General features: G+C 41.0%; 2 protein-coding genes across 4 annotated transcripts in view; one reads left to right on the top strand and one right to left on the bottom strand.

The window, feature by feature from the left end:
• LOC132894250 (uncharacterized) overlaps nt 1-3077 on the bottom strand; it is a 44354-nt gene extending 41277 nt beyond the window's left edge. For both annotated transcript variants that reach the window (XM_060933836.1, XM_060933837.1), the window contains exon 1: nt 2954-3077. The gene's annotated coding sequence lies outside the window, so the exon portion shown is untranslated. The remainder of the gene's footprint in view (nt 1-2953) is intronic.
• Nucleotides 3078-5061: 1984 nt separating this feature from the next.
• The window catches only part of LOC132894248 (uncharacterized), a 45665-nt gene continuing 34248 nt past the window's right edge, over nt 5062-16478 (top strand). For both annotated transcript variants that reach the window (XM_060933831.1, XM_060933830.1), the window contains exon 1: nt 5062-5823. In XM_060933831.1, coding sequence (XP_060789814.1) covers nt 5401-5823 — 423 coding nt within the window. In that variant the 5' untranslated portion in view covers nt 5062-5400. The remainder of the gene's footprint in view (nt 5824-16478) is intronic.

Here is a 16478-nt window from a genome sequence, read left to right as displayed (position 1 = left end):
TTTAAAACGGTGTGTCCATGCTCATCATGTTTTACTTTTCTTAATGGAGAGTGTGAAATACCGCTGCATCACTTTTATGAGTGATTTTTGCAATAGAACACTAAGTTAGTGTCACTAACCCATAGTAGTAGGATGAGTGGGTTCATGGATTTCGGTCTGTTGATTGAGAGAACCATGGTGTTTGTGTTGTTCCAGCGAGAGTGTTGTTCTGTTTCGTGTGTGTGTGTGTGACTAACTACTGTATTTGAAATGCACACTCGCTTGACTGGATCTGGGTATGTAAGGCTGTAATCGGGTGGAATCCGCGTCTCCTTCAGTTTATCTAGAGCAGATGTAAAACCTGCGACTGTTAAACCACAGCTGTGCGCTTCTGCTTCTAAAATAACCTGTCCTTCGTAATCGTGTTAACTGAGAATTGTCATTGACAGACAGGCTTCAGATTCTTCCGTCATCACTCAAAAAAAAAAAAAAAGTCGTTTTTACGGATTAGGCCTATAAGTAGTAGGCAGTTTAACGAAATATTGCAATTGCAAGCTTAAAAGGATTTCGGACGCCTGACTGGTTAAAATGCAGGAAATTGCATCTAAGAAATACAAAATTTTCTGGGGGAGGACCCCCAGACCCCCCTTCAAAAAAATGTCCCAGGTCACGTCACAGCACCCCCTGCCGACAATGTCTTCCCGCGCCACTGCACAAGGGGGTCACACCAGATACTGAAAGCAAAGGTTCACATACTTTTGCCACTCACAGATGTGTAATATTGGATCATTTTCCTCAATAAATAAATGACCAAGTATAATATTTTTGTCTCATTTGTTTAACTGGGTTCTCTTTATTTACTTTTAGGACTTGTGTGAAAATCTGATGGTGTTTTAGGTCATATTTAAGCAGAAATATAGACAATTCTAAAGGGTTCACAAACTTTCAAGCACCACTGTATTATCAGCACATTACATGATATACAGTCCTGTGCAAAAGTCTTAGGCACATGTAAAGAAATGCTGTAGACCAAAAATGGCTTTAAAATAATGAAATGAAATGTTTCAACATTAAAAAACACTATAAACAGCAGTAAGCCATCATACATGAATCAAAGTCAATATTTGGTGTGAGACGACCCTTTGTTTAAAAAATATATATACACTATATTGCCAAAAGTATTCGCTCACCTGCCTTGACTCACGTATGAGCTTAAGTGACATCCCATTCCTAATCCATAGGGTTCAATATGACGTCGGTCCACCCTTTGCAGCTAGAACAGCTTCAACTCTTCTGGGAAGGCTGTCCACAAGGTTTAGGAGTGTGTTTATGGGAATTTTTGACCATTCTTCCAGAAGCGCATTTGTGAGGTCACACACTGATGTTGGACGAGAAGGCCTGGCTCTCAGTCTCCGCTCTAATTCATCCCAAAGGTGTTCTGTCGGGTTGAGGTCAGGACTCTGTGCAGGCCAGTCAAGTTCATCCACACCAGACTCTGTCATCCATGTCTTTATGGACCTTGCTTTGTGCACTGGTGCACAGTCATGTTGGAAGAGGAAGGGGCAGCTCCAAACCGTAAAAACAGTCTGCATGCCTAGGTGCTTGATTTTATACACCTGTGGCCATGGAAGTGATTGGAACACCTGATTCCGATAATTTGGATGGGTGAGCAAATACTTTTGGCAATATAGTGTATATAGTCGTCTCAGGTACAGTGAGTGCAGTTCTATAAGGAAATGAGCTGTAGGTTTTACTGAGCATCTTACAGAACCAGCCGCAGTTCTTCTGGACACTTTGACTGTTACACTCGCTTCTTAATTTTGCAGCAAAACCCAGCAGCCTTCATTATGTTGTTTTTTTTTTTTTTAAATCTGAAAAGTGCTCTCTTATGTAATGTGCTGCTCAGATACAAACTTTTTTTCCCTGTAACATTTAATTTTGTGCTGGAAAACGAACATTTGGACTCTAAAATGTTTTTGCACTGACTCAATAATGTACAAGTCATAAAATAGAAATCGATAACAAAGTTTGTATAAAAAACAGGGTGCCTAAGACTTTTGCACACTGTACTGTAAGTTAATGTAATTAGATATAAGGTGGACACTTCTTGTAACTTTTCTGAGATCAGACCTTCTTTCATTATTTCAGATCCAAACGTTTGCAAAAGCTGCAAACGTTATACTATACTATACTATACTATACTATACTATACTATACTATACGTTAAACTGTTATACTCATTATAACACTTTTGACAGTGTTATAATGAGTTATAACAGTATCATACTGCTAAGTTTTTCTAACATTCCTCAGGTTTGTAGGGTGCATTGTGCACATTGCTAACTGATAGTCTCATCTCATCTCATTATCTCTAGCCGCTTTATCCTTCTACAGGGTCGCAGGCAAGCTGGAGCTTATCCCAGCTGACTATGGGCGAAAGGCGGGGTACACCCTGGACAAGTCGCCAGGTCATCACAGGGCTGACACATAGACACAGACAACCATTCACACTCACATTCACACCTACGGTCAATTTAGAGTCACCAGTTAACCTAACCTGCATGTCTTTGGACTGTGGGGGAAACCGGAGCACCCGGAGGAAACCCACGCGGACACGGGGAGAACATGCAAACTCCACACAGAAAGGCCCTTGCCGGCCCCGGGGCTCGAACCCAGGACCTTCTTGCTGTGAGGCGACAGCGCTAACCACTACACCACCGTGCCGCCCTAACTGATAGTCATTAGTGTATATTACCTGTTAGCTCCATTAGACTTGCAGAGCAACAGCTACACTATAACAGTAATGTCCTGGTTGATCTATCTGTAAAAACTGTGGGGTGTTTCTGAACCGCTCCTTTAACATGCACACAGCAGTAAGAGCTGTACTTTAACCCTGACTCTTGTCTTTATTAATGCGCCGTTATAATAAAGGACAGAATTAAAATATTTTATTAGATTATTTTAGTATATAAACCTGGTGTCCGTGTCCTCTTCCGGAAATGTATCCACCACGTTAATGATGTCCAAACACACCAAACCTACACACAGGATCTTCTTCTGCTCCATATTTCTCTGTGTGTGTGTGTGTGTGCGTGTACTGTGTATCACGTGTGTAGTGTTGTGAGTGGAACATAGACTTGGGGTGAAAGTTAAACCATGCCGCGCTCTGATTGGTCAAAAGAGAGGAAGGGCGGAAGTTTGCTGTCTGGCCGCCATCTTACCACACCCATAGCATTACATGGTTTTCACATGACGTCACAGAGTCGGGGATTCCCTGGTGGCGGCCATCTTGGGGGGCAAGCTTACCGTACGGGTCACGGAGCACACATTGTAACGCGCGAGTTACATTCATTTATATATTATTTACATTTATAGTTACATTATTACTATTTAAAGCTAGCAATGGTGCAGACCTGTTGTATTCATGGCTGTCGTAATAGGTCAGGTGATGACGTCAAGCGGAGCTTTTATGTAATTCCCACTGTACGGGAGCACGAAGGCGAGCAAACAAAGAAACTCAGCATACAAAGGAGAAATCTATGGCTTGCGAGAATCAACCGCAAGGATTTTCAGCCTTCCAAACACAGCAGAGTCTGCTCCGATCATTTTATAAGTGGTAAGTTGTTTAAATAAACAATCAATTGTGTTTAAGTTTGTTTTTGGAAACCAAAACATCGTGTAAACAATCTCTGGAGAATGCCTAACTGGAGCCGCTGAGTGTACGTTTACATTGTAATGTACACTTAATATCGCTCACGCAAGGTTCATTTTTGAAAAACATTTTAGGTCTATTCTGTATGATTTGATTTGTGTTTAATCAACTTATTACGGTTGCATAACATTCAACAGTCTATTTAATGCTAGAATATATAAAGTTGTATATATCAGACAGCCTTTAAAGTTTGATGAAGTCAGTTTCAGGCTTTGGAGTTTGGTTAGGCTAAATCATATTAAACCATAGAGAAATATAGGCCTTCTACTCAGCCACCAGATGCAAAGTAATATTGCACAGTATTCATAATAGTAGTAAGACAGTTTCAGTAAGTAAAATACACGAGTGTGCCAAGTGATTGATAATTAAAAAATAGGTTCAGATCAGTATGTCTCATGATTAGCAAATTGTCTTTTTTTGTTTTTTTTTGCTTTTGTTTTTTTAACACCAGTTTATTAATTTTTTAGGAACATCGACTGACTTGTATGACACAACCAACCCTGATTGGGCACCTTCACGAAAACTGGCTGCAGGAAGTGTTAGTCCAGATCAAAAAGCAACCATGAATAAGGTCACCAGGTATGAGAGGGCTAAAGCCAGGAAAGAAAAGGAGCAGTTTGAAGCAGCTGGTTCACTTCTACAGATGGCTTCATTCGTAGAAGAGCCTCAACACTTTGCTGAGTCCACACCAAGTACATGCAAGGAAGAAACAGTGGATGTGGGTACAGAAAGCACAAAAGATACTGCAGCCTCCATATGTAATCTTGACCTTTGCCAGAAAACTGCAACAGAGTGTCAAAGACTGCTCAGCGAAAATTTAGAACTGAAATCCTCCGGGTGCTCCGGTTTCCCCCACAGTCCAAAGACATGCAGGTTAGGTTAACTGGTGACTCTAAATTGACCGTAGGTGTGAATGTGAGTGTGAATGGTTGTCTGTGTCTATGTGTCAGCCCTGTGATGACCTGGCGACTTGTCCAGGGTGTACCCCGCCTTTCGCCCGTAGTCAGCTGGGATAGGCTCCAGCTTGCCTGCGACCCTGTAGAACAGGATAAAGCGGCTACAGATAATGAGATGAAAACATGAGAAAATAATCCTGTTTCAACAACTGTCCTAAATAGAAAGGAAGTATTGTACAGGCTTTGTGTTAGTATAATAATAAATAGATAGATAGATAGATAGATAGATAGATAGATAGATAGATAGATAGATAGATAGATAGAAAAGAAGAAATATATGAAAGAGATACATACACCGTGTAAGAGAAAAACTGAAATAATCTCCACTGAAATAATTATAGTAGTAAAAAAAAGCCATTCAAAAAATGATCAGACTGAACTGGAAAAAGAAAAAAACAATAAGTGAAAGGAAGCGCTATAAAGATATGTAAGGAATGTGGGTAAAGGTGAGAAAATAAGAGGAGGGGAAGTCAGGAGATACTTTTCTTGGGGCAAATTTGATCAGATACGGCGGTTTAACACACAAGCCAAATACATGCGATGGGAGTGGTAAGATGGCGGCCAGACGGCTTCACTCTGACGAGCCTGCTCGCTCTCCATATTTTATACAGCGCTCAGTGCCCAAACCCCCCTGACCACGTCATCGCTTGTTTACCGTAATGTATTATGGGCGATATCCGGGGTCAGCTTCGCCATATTCTTTACTTTCGCCTTTGTTAAACGCTGCGTAGTTCTGTGTAACCGGTTTTAAGCATGCCTAAAGTGAACTGCTGTGTGCCTTATTGTGTCTCCACAACAAAGAGAACTCCTAATTTGAGCTTTTATCAGCTGCCAGTCGAGGAGAACAGAAGAAAGAAATGGATAAGTTTAATCCGCAATGAAAACCTCCGAACTGAATCGAAATGGACGAGTGTTTGTAGCTTACATTTCTCTGGTGGGAAAAAGACGTACTTAAACCGTGACCCAGCGATATTTCCATGGTCTGCGGAATGGCCTTCGGTTATAGAAGATTATAACAATCGACACTGTTCATCATCTGAAACCAGCGACATTCCAAAGCCTGGAAAACACAGAAGTGTTATTCGGCCTTTACCTCTCAACATACCCAAGCACTCGGGAGCTGAACGAGACTGTCGGAGCGAGGAAACTCCCAAACCACGGAAGGTTTTCATTCCGGTATGTTTGTGAACCTCACTAACACCATGCACTGGATGTTTCCTGATATCAAGTTTTATTTAACTGATGTCTCGTTTATAAATGTTTTGATGCTGTTCATCTGGACCTCGGATCATGAAGCAATACAGCTGATTTTTCAGAATAGTTTCCCTTAATGCATCTGTAACTTTTTCATCGTGCTGGGTCAAGATTAAAGGGGAACAGAGGGCAATATATAGAGTAAATATAACAATAAAACACACATTAACGAACCTTATTCAAGACCTACAAAAGTTTTTTGTTCTAAGGTTGGAAAGTTCTAGTGTTCTGAAAGTAGCTCGAGCAAACTATTTCCGCAGTTTGAACAGCCCGCCGTGATATTAATTTTATCCAATCAGAATGCACGTTCATTTTCTCTGCGTAACACTCATGACGTATGTATGTGCCCAGTTGTGTTGGCTCATTGAGGTTGGGACGAGCACGTGTGAATCGGAAAGTAGGATGAATTGTAAGTGATCGGCTACACAATGCCACAGTGTGTTGCTTTCGGGTGTAATAACAGGACCGATGGAAAGCATAACGATCCTCCAGGCGTGTCTTTTCACTCGTTTCCGCTGAAAAACACCAAGCGAGTTCGAGCATGGCTACGTATGATCGGCAGAAGCGATTTCAAGCCATCACGCGCTTCAAAGCTGTGTTCAAAACATTTCCTGCCCTCGGCATATGAGGAGGACTTATTTGCCAAATACGTTGGACTACAACCAGGGAAGAAGCCCAGGCGAATTCTGAAGGCTGATGCCGTACCGACGGAATTTTGTCATAGGCCAAGTGCAAGTGAGACGGCGGCGAGCGAGTTCTCTGCACGTTCTGTGAGGTTGAAAAAGCGTCGAAAGGAAGCGAAAATGAAAGCGGTAAGACTCGTCTCGCATTGAAAAGTTGTAAAATGCCTGTGTTTATAGTAAATTAATTGTCTAATAGAACTATACTTGTAAACAATATATAGTTAAAAGGATTTAATTCAGTATACCGTAACCTCTGTTTTTTTTTTTTAAGTGGCAGGAGATTTAATTTCTACAAAACAAATTAAGTGCTAGAAGCAGGGATCCCAGACGTACGCTATTTAGCGGAATTCCGCTATTTTCTAGCGAAAGGTTTTTTTTTTTAATCTCTTGTATATCCATTAAAAATACGTCTAAGTAAAATGACCAGCAGAATACGTTCTGATTTGGTTTGCTTGTTTAGCGATGTTTTCGTCGGCTTCCATTGTTCTCGTTGACATTCGGGAACACTCTTCTGTCGATTTTTTTTGGCGGTTAACAATCGGTGTGTTACCGCCATCTACTGGGCTGATCGGAAGTTAAATTGATGTAAATACCGCGAGACTGTACGCGATAGAACGAGAAAACAATATGGCTGCGCCCATTTGCTAGAAAACATGTTTTAACTCCTTTCGTACTTTTGTTTCTATTGCGTTGAACTTAATTTAATTCTAATGTGTTGAACTTAATTCAGAGCACTGCAGGAACATCAGAAAAGCAGAAGGAAAGATCAGAAAAACAAAAGCAGAGAAAACTGGAGGAATGATGCACCCCAGGAAAGAGCATTAAATTCCTTTGCAGTGAAACCTTTCAAAAAGAGAGAGGTTTAAATCAAATATCTCCAGTATTTGCTGTACATATGTATATACTAGGGCTGTAACGATATGCGAATCGAAATCGCGATACGCAGAGCCACGATCCGTATCGCGATACAAGAAGGCAGAATCGCGGTACACCCTTTCAAACTTCTCCTCAGCCCAAAAACAGGCGCTTCCAAACTTCAATTTATGAATACTTTACTTTTTATTTAAATTACATTTTAAACTTACTTAAATTACTTTTATTTTTTTATATCTATTAGTAAGTCGTTTTTTTGCCGACCTGCGACAGTCTTCTGCGAGTCACGCAACGTCCGCACTCGCCACTGGCAGAGCATTCATTTCTTTTAAGCGGTCGACATTCTGGTTGCGACGCGGGGAGCGAATCTGTAAACAAGCAGCTCATTGGCTGGCTAGGTGTGCCACAAGCCAGTCACAATCACTTGACCGGAAAGGCATGCAGTGTTGCCAGATTGGGCAGGTTTAGGTGCTTTTGAACATATTTTGGGGTGGAAAACGTTAGCAATATCTGGCAACACTGAAGGCATGTCTGCTTGGGCAGAAGCCTTCTGCGGCAGTTACATTTTGACACGCGAGCAATGTTTCACCATAAAAATTCCGTAATTTCCATCTGTTTTCCGCGATCACAGAAAATCATTGGTCCTATGAGAGTGAGACAGTGAGAGAGCCCCCCCCCCCCCCCCCCCCCCCCCAAAAAAAAAAAATCTTAACGGATTTACACGATTTGGAAAAATGACTTTTTCAGAACCGAAAAAAACAGAGCTTCCGGCTCAACAGTATTATTTTGAGAAATAAAACAATCTTTGGATATACATTTGTTCATTTTTGCATACATATTACTCATTCTCTGCAGTGGTCTGAATTATTTGTTATTAAATAGTTACTGTAAGTACGTAAATGTTAAGTCAAATTTACTACTTTAAAAAAACATTTTTAAAAAAATCGTGGGCGTATCGAATCGTGGGTCAAAAATCGCGATACGAATCGAATCGTGAGTTGGGTGTATCGTTACAGCCCTAGTATATACCTAATATTACTGAATCATTGATTTCTGCTCATATTCATGATTTTTGAAAAATGAATGTGGCTTATATTAGACTAGTTTTGACATTAACTTGAAACGAAAAAATAAACAAATGAGATGCACTATGGATACTATTGTTATATTATAACAAAATCAGTGGGATATTTAGGCAAGTATATTCTTCAAAGCTACATTTTCGTCTAATTTTTATATATTTTTTTGCCACTTATGTCATTGATTACAAAATATGGTATCAAATAGATACACATTATTGTTAAATTTTGTTGCTTTTCTATGTTAAATCTATGTAAAAAATGTGTTCTATAGCATCTTTAAATGTTAAAATCTCAACTGCTTCAGGCAGCCCCCTTGATCCCTGCTGATAGTTTCTTACATTCCTCTATTTTTTTCAATTACTGCTGGGATCCCTGTAGAAGTAGAATAGATCTAGTTTTCTATATATGATTCATTAAAATCGTAGACGTGGCGATAAACGTAATGATTACATATAGCCCTACACGTATTTTCAGATCTATAGATCTAGTACTAATAGTATAGTCTATTATGCCACTGTGTGTGTGTTATTTCAATGGAAATACCTGTTTCTGCCTCTTGCGATGATTTCGCAAGTCCACGGGTGGCGCCCATCTCATTGCAGCAAATAAATTCTGCTGGACTCGTGAGCAACTCCACGTTACATTTTCCGCACGAGCACCACGCCGTGTCACCTGCACGCATACGCTCTGCCCCACACTCGCCATGCCCATGGTCAGCATCAGTCTCATCCTCGCCGTCATCCGAGCTTTCTTCTCTTCTTTCTTCATCACCGGAGTCGAGAGTACCTCTCCTAGGTTCAAACTGGTACCCTTCTAAGCCATAGCCTGCTTGCAATGTGTCTTGCGGGATCTCTTCGTATGATTCGACAGAGCTGTCGCTTTCACTTGATGCGCCCGACGCCATGATTACACGCTTCTCTCCTAGTGCAGTGGGTAGGGCTGACGTCACCGTCTTTTAAAAATGGCGACTCTTGTGCCGTTTAGCGTACCGACTATTATATTTACAATTACCAAGATATTTCGTTGTTTTCTAGTATATAAATTTGATAGAATACTTAAGAATACGTTACTTTGTCACATCAGCAACTGTATATATTATATTTGGTACCCCTTTAAGCACAAGGCGATGATTTCATTAAAACAAAGCGTTTTAGAAAATGGTAAGGAATAACTGAAGATTAAAAGAAACAAATTCTGGGTTTCACGTGACGCGACGTCACATCCGCCTCATTAGTTATTCAAAACTTTATCCGGTGGTCTGACCATAGATAATAGAGGGGCGTGGTTAGGAAACCCAGCAAACTTCAAAGGGATAACTCTTTATGGGTTGGGCTTGATCACGTGACCCTGAGAGTGCAAACTAGTTTATAGACCGATTCAAGCGAGCGATATTTCCCTAGTTTCTTTACTTTAGCAATACTTTATTCAAGTTTCCAGAAATGCCAGGCCGAAATTGTGCGGTTTTTGGTTGTGGTTCTTGCAGAAGAACCAAAGGAATCGGCATTTTTAAGCTGCCGTTGGCGAGCGATGAAGCTCATAAGAAATGGCGAGAGGAATGGCTTGGTGAGCTGAAGAAGACGAGAATTAGACCAAGATTTTAGAGAACAGATCGAAAGGGATACAGTCTACACCTGCGAGAAGCATTTTGCACCTAAAGATGTTGAAATATGCAAGTATTCAGTTATTGTTTGTTATCGATCGGTGTGAGACCGTACAACCGGGGCGTCACTAGGCCTTTATTACTGGGCCACGTGCCCCAGTAAAAATCAGCTGTGCCCCAGTAAAAATCAGCTGTGCCCCAGTAAAAATCAGCTGTGCCCCAGTAAGAAAATGTTGAAAGATTTTCGTAACAAACTAGTTTCTTTGGCAGATCATTTATCTACTGTAAGTTGTAGGACAGAGTGTGATTCAAACTTCTATCGCCTCTTCTTTCTAACTAATTTTCTGATTGGTCTGGGAGATTCTCACTGTAAACATAGCGTGCGTGTGGCGTGCCATGAGTCCATTTAGCCTACTGGAGAGATGAGTTACTCTACTCTACTCTACTCTACTACTCTTTGGATGAGTCAGAGAACGGGCTCTGGATGAGTTAAGGTAGCGCAACAAAACTAAGCAATCCATATTCTAACAAACTCATTAAACTACATCGAATTAAACGATATTAAATTACTTTTCCAGATGGATATCAGACAATTCTTCTCACGGGGCAGGGAAACAGTGACAGGTGAGAAGGAGGGTGAGAGAGGTAAGATTAAGGTTGTAGGCTATGTGCTAGTCAGTCATAACTAACCAGCTAAGTTCGGGAATCGTGAGAGTTGAGGTGACACGTTTAGCATCAGCATGCATTAAAAGTCCAAATGCCAACGATAAATTTTGTGGGGACCAGGGCTTTGAACCGGTTCAAGGAATGAAAACGAAAACCGGGAACTTTTTCTATTTCACATGGAACAGAAACGAAACCAGAAACTTTATTATTTTTTATGTTCCGGAACAGAAACGCTTATTAAAAATAATGGTAACCGGTTAATACCGGTTTTTATTTCGTTCCTCAAAGTTTCCGTAGCCTACAAATAAAAAAGCCATTCTTCTCCTGCGCAAGTTTCTATGACCCGCTGGGGTTCACTTCCTGTGTGACGTTCGCTGACTGAATGGAGAGAGAGGGAAGGTGGACTGCTATCACGTCTCCATTACTGAGTGTCTGAGCAAAGAAGAGCCTGAACGTTGCAACCTCCCTATTGGCTGTTTGTAAAAATGTATCAATTGTTGCCCTTCCCACGGGAATCATCGCGGGCTCGAGAGACGAGACCTGACGAGTTAGTTCGTTGGTAGCAGAACAAAATGTCTGGACACAAATCGGGTTTTCAGAAAAGGAAAGAAAATAAACGGAGGGTTGAAAATACAAAAAAGGAGGCAGAAAATGCAAAACGAGTTTTAAGGTAGGACAAATGGTTACTTTTCTGAGGCAGCCCGCCGTGGCTGCCTGCAGGCTTATTTATTATAGCCCATTTAGTTAAAATAGTTGATATAAAGTGTTTATAGTTATAGTTATGTGATGGTTGTCCTGATTTAGACTGGTGTTTTTTTTTGGGGGGGGGGGGTTGCGCGATGTTGCACCCGGGTCCAGATTAGGGCAGAACCGGCCCTGGCTACATTTCAGGTGTAGTTTGTTTTATGTATGTATGTACTTGCATAGATGTGTACTTGGTCTTCCAATATGGCGCCTAACAAAATCTCGCGGCGTGGTGACATCATGCGGTAGCCCTCTATAGGGCCTGACTAGCCTTTGGTAACACACTAAACGAATTATCTTTCATTTTTTGCACTTTTTCTGTTTGTGTAGATGGGAAGACATACTGAGAATCCAAATCGCCAACATTTGAAATAATAATTGTTTTGAATTATTTCTTGTCTTATTTAATGAAGGTTGTAATAGAATTAGCCTACATTTGGCTTAAGCCGGATGAGACAGAGACATAACTTTATAGCCATTTGTTAAACCGCTGACAGGGAACGTAATTAACCGTTCCGGGAACGAAATTTTTTTGTTCTAACCGGTTCGGGAACATCTATTTAATGGTGGAACCCAAAACCGGAAATGTTAAAATTCCGTTTCTGTTCGGAACGAACCAATAGGAAAAAAATTCTGGTTCAAAGCCCTGGTGGGGACTGGGATGTGTTTTCCATCTCGTTGACCTATTCCTCGCATAACTTCATCCATGAGAGCATGAGAATTATCCACTTTGCATAGGTTGGGGACAGGAACGTTAAGGTGCATTGTGCGGGGGGGCATTTTGTGTGTGTGTGTCGGGGGGGGGCAGTGCCCCAGTAAAGCTTAATTCCTAGTGACGCCCCTCCGTACAACGCTAAGCTTTAGTTGAGCTTCCCTTTACTTTAATTTTTTCTTTCTTTTGAACTGTTTTCTCAAAATATTCTTTTGTCTTTTTTTTTTTTTTTTAAGATTCACTGTTTTTTTTATTTAAGAACAAGATCCCAAGATGGGAGACAGTAACATTACAAAGTCAGTGATCAACACCCACCCGCAACCCCCCCCAACCTTAGATACACATCACATGACCCAATAGGTCATACATGAAATAAAAGAAAGAGTTAACTAACAATAGTCAAAGCATGATATTTACCTTATGCTATAATGACATCAAGTATCAAAATGGAGAAAGAAAAAAAAAAGCATGTGAGATATCTCATTGTGCATGATTCGCCAATAAGTCTGTAACCCCCTCTGCCGTTTTTTCCCACATTTGTATTGTTGAGACTCTTGCCCCATGGATTCTTGCAGTAGATAATTCCATCATTATAACATCTTGAAAGTACAACAGCCACTTTTTAATAGGAAGTTTGTGTGGGGGAAGCCACCTCTGAACAATGAGTTTTTTCGTTGCTGTTAGGCCTGCAAGCCACGCTTTTCGTTGTCTCTCTGTACATTCAAACTGAGAGTCATCATTCAGTAACAACAAGCTTGGTAGTAAAGGAATATCTAATTCTAATAATTCAGACAAAATAAAAGTTACCTCTTTCCAAAAGAACTGAACTTCCTCACAATCCCAAACCATATGTATATATGTACCTGGAATATCTGTATTACATAGACTACAGCATAGACTTTGTGTGCTTCGCATGGAACCCATCAATGGGTGTCCAGTATGCCCTGTGACAAAACTTGAAATGAATCAACTGGTGATTAGGGTTCTTTGATGCACTGAAAATATTATCCCATACCCCTTCCCAGTCTATAGAGTCTGTCGCTAAATCGCTTTCCCACTTAGCTTCTATTGAAATGGTAAAGTAGGACGATTCTGAGAGCCATCTATATGAAAAGGTGACAAATCCTCTGCAGGGAGAAATCAGTAATTTATAAATAACCGGGTGGATTTGCACATTTGAATCCCATGGTACCCCATAAGCACGTAATGCTGACCGCAACTGAAGATGGAGGAAAAATGAGGATTTAGGAATATCAAAAAGTTGACAAAGATTTTGAAAACTCATCAGTCCATCCCTGTTAGGCCAAAAAAAAAAAAAAAAGTGTTTTTTTCCGGTTACCCGACCGATCCTAATCCATACCGCCCGACCCTAAACTTTTTTTTTTTCGTTTTTTTCCCAGTCGCGACTTTTACATATAACCCAACCGCGTGAACCGGAAGTTTTTGTCACTCACTGGGAAAATCAGGGCTTTCCACAAGCGCCGGCTGCCGGCCATACAGCCGACTACACAATTAAGTCCAGCCGGCTACTTTAATGACTTATTTTTGTAGCCCACAGGCTCTAAATATTAATTTTCGATTTTAATAAAATTAAATGTTTATCTAACGGACTGACAATAATGTCAAACTGAGCCGCACTCATTTAAGTTGTGATTCGCGCTGTTTGTACCGATAATAACCACAAATTCCCTGCCGACTTCGTTGACCAAGGGAGAGTAACTCATCCGCGGCCCCGACATGCGGTGTGTGCGTGCGCATTCGGCGGAGGCAGTAGTGTGTCGGGGCTGTCGGAGGGAACAGAAGCAGAGATGATGCTTATTTTGTCTTTCACCTAGAGACATGATTCAAACTTTAAAACGGAGACAAAATTCTCCTGTGTGGATCTGGCATTCAACTTTTTTGCTAGGTTCTATACTTTTTGATCAGTCACAGATCAAACACCATGAGCAAATCTGGAGAAATTTAGGCTTTATAATGGGTGTCTATTGCGTTACACACCAGTGGAGCTCAGGAGTTTAGAGTGTAGGCAGCTTGAAAAAAAAGCTCTAACTTTCTCATTTAAACTGTTTTCTCAGCCACAATTTTCACTCTACACACACAACTTTCTCAAAAGTTGTAGTCACACATTGTGTGAATCAAGACAAGTGTCTCCCTGAGCGATAGGATTTACAGTTTTTGAATGAGAAGCCTGAAAGTAAGGAGAGGACAGCCGCGCTCTCCCATAGACTCCCATTATAAACGTGGCAGCACTTTTACTGCAAAATCAGAAATGTCACTTGTTTTTAACTCACTCTAGTGTCCACATTTTTTACACTAAGGACAAAAAAAATTACATTAATGTGTTCATGGGAGCATTGTAGCACTCAATGTGAAAGAATTTTGTGAATAGCTCCTTCCGTTTCCGTGTAAATCAGCGTTGTTCGAGGAGAGGGAACTCTGAGAAAAAGCGCTCTTTGCTTGTTATATTGTGTCTTTTCCCTGCACCGTTACCAAGGCGACGAGCTGCACTCAGGGAGCAGAGAGGGGCGGGGCTGCTCTCTCTCTCTCATGGTGTATTGAGCTGTTATATTTACAGAAAAATTCATGTTAAAAGGTGTCTCATGCTGCATCAGATTCATCAGAAGGTGGTAACTCAGGTGACCTGCAAAGAAATTCATTATATTTTGTGAAATTATTCCTGTCTAAATATAGGTTATGGCAGCCGTTTTGAAAAAAAATTCAAAAAAAAAAATGCCTGCCTACCGACCCTAGTTTTGAAATCTACGTAACCGGAAAAACACGCACTTTTTTTTTTTTTTTTTGGCCTTATATATATCACCCAGTGTATGAATACCACAAGAAACCCATGACTGACATTGAAAAGGCGTCTTTCCACAAGTCAGACCATGATTATTCCAGAGAGGAGTGTGTGTGTTTGCTTTCTTGTCATATCTAACCTGTTTTTCTATTCTTCTGAAATTTCTAATTGTATACTGTATTATAGGACCAAAGTCAATATGTTTAGTTTTAGACAAAGTGGAGAATAACACATCTTGAAGTCTTATAGGATGCACTAGGCCTTCTTCAATCTCCCTCCAAGAGGTTAGTGACGATGAATCTAACCAAATTTTCACAGGGCGCAACTGGAAAGCTTGATGGTATAATTTGAAATTTGGCAGTGAGAGTCCCCCATCAGACTTGGAACGTTGTAAAGTGGAGAAACGTATTCTGGGGTGTTTCCCATCCCATATAAACCTGCGTAAAAACGCATCTACTCTTTTCCAATAGTCAGTTGGAGGTGGCAGTGGAAGCATCATGCTAATAAAATTTATTCGAGGCAGGACATTCATTTTTATTACAAAGACTCTAGTTTGTAAGGAACCTGACATTTTGCTCCAAGTGGCCAGATCCCGCTGTACATCTTTTGAGTATTTTTTCATAGTTACACTTTATCAGTTCAGGGAGTGATGTCTTAACATTCATCTCATCTCATTATCTCTAGCCGCTTTATCCTTCTACAGGGTCGCAGGCAAGCTGGAGCCTATCCCAGCTGACTACGGGCGAAAGGCGGGGTACACCCTGGACAAGTCGCCAGGTCATCACAGGGCTGACACAGACAACCATTCACACCTACGGTCAATTTAGAGTCACCAGTTAACCTAACCTGCATGTCTTTGGACTGTGGGGGAAACCGGAGCACCCGGAGGAAACCCACGCGGACACGGGGAGAACATGCAAACTCTGCACAGAAAGGCCCTCGCCGGCTACGGGGCTCGAACCCGGACCTTCTTGCTGTGAGGTGACAGTGCTAACCACTACACCACCGTGCTGCCCGTCTTAACATTTATACCTAAATAAGTTAGCTCTGATTTTACAGGAATCACTGAGGGTATTGCAACGTTCTTGGCCATGTTATTGAGTGGCGTTAAAGCAGACTTGTCCCAGTTAATTTTATAACCAGATATAGCCTCAAATTCATCAAATACGGGGAGTAAACCATTGAGTGATTTCTGTAAATCTGACATATATAAGATAATATCATCCGCAAACAAGGATATTACATGCCTTGACCCCTTGATTTGGACAGGTGTAATAATCTGATATTGTCTGAAATACTGTGCTAACGGTTCAGTGGACAGAAGAAATAAGGCAGGAGAAAGAGGTGAGCCTTGACGTGTACCTCTAGAAACTGAAAATGGATCAGAGTGTAGGCCATTTGTGCATACCATTGCTGAGGG

The sequence above is a fragment of the Neoarius graeffei genome, chromosome 11 (assembly GCF_027579695.1).
Source record: "Neoarius graeffei isolate fNeoGra1 chromosome 11, fNeoGra1.pri, whole genome shotgun sequence".
Classification (NCBI taxonomy): Eukaryota; Metazoa; Chordata; class Actinopteri; order Siluriformes; family Ariidae; genus Neoarius; species Neoarius graeffei.
This window is presented reverse-complemented; position numbering and strand designations above follow the sequence as displayed.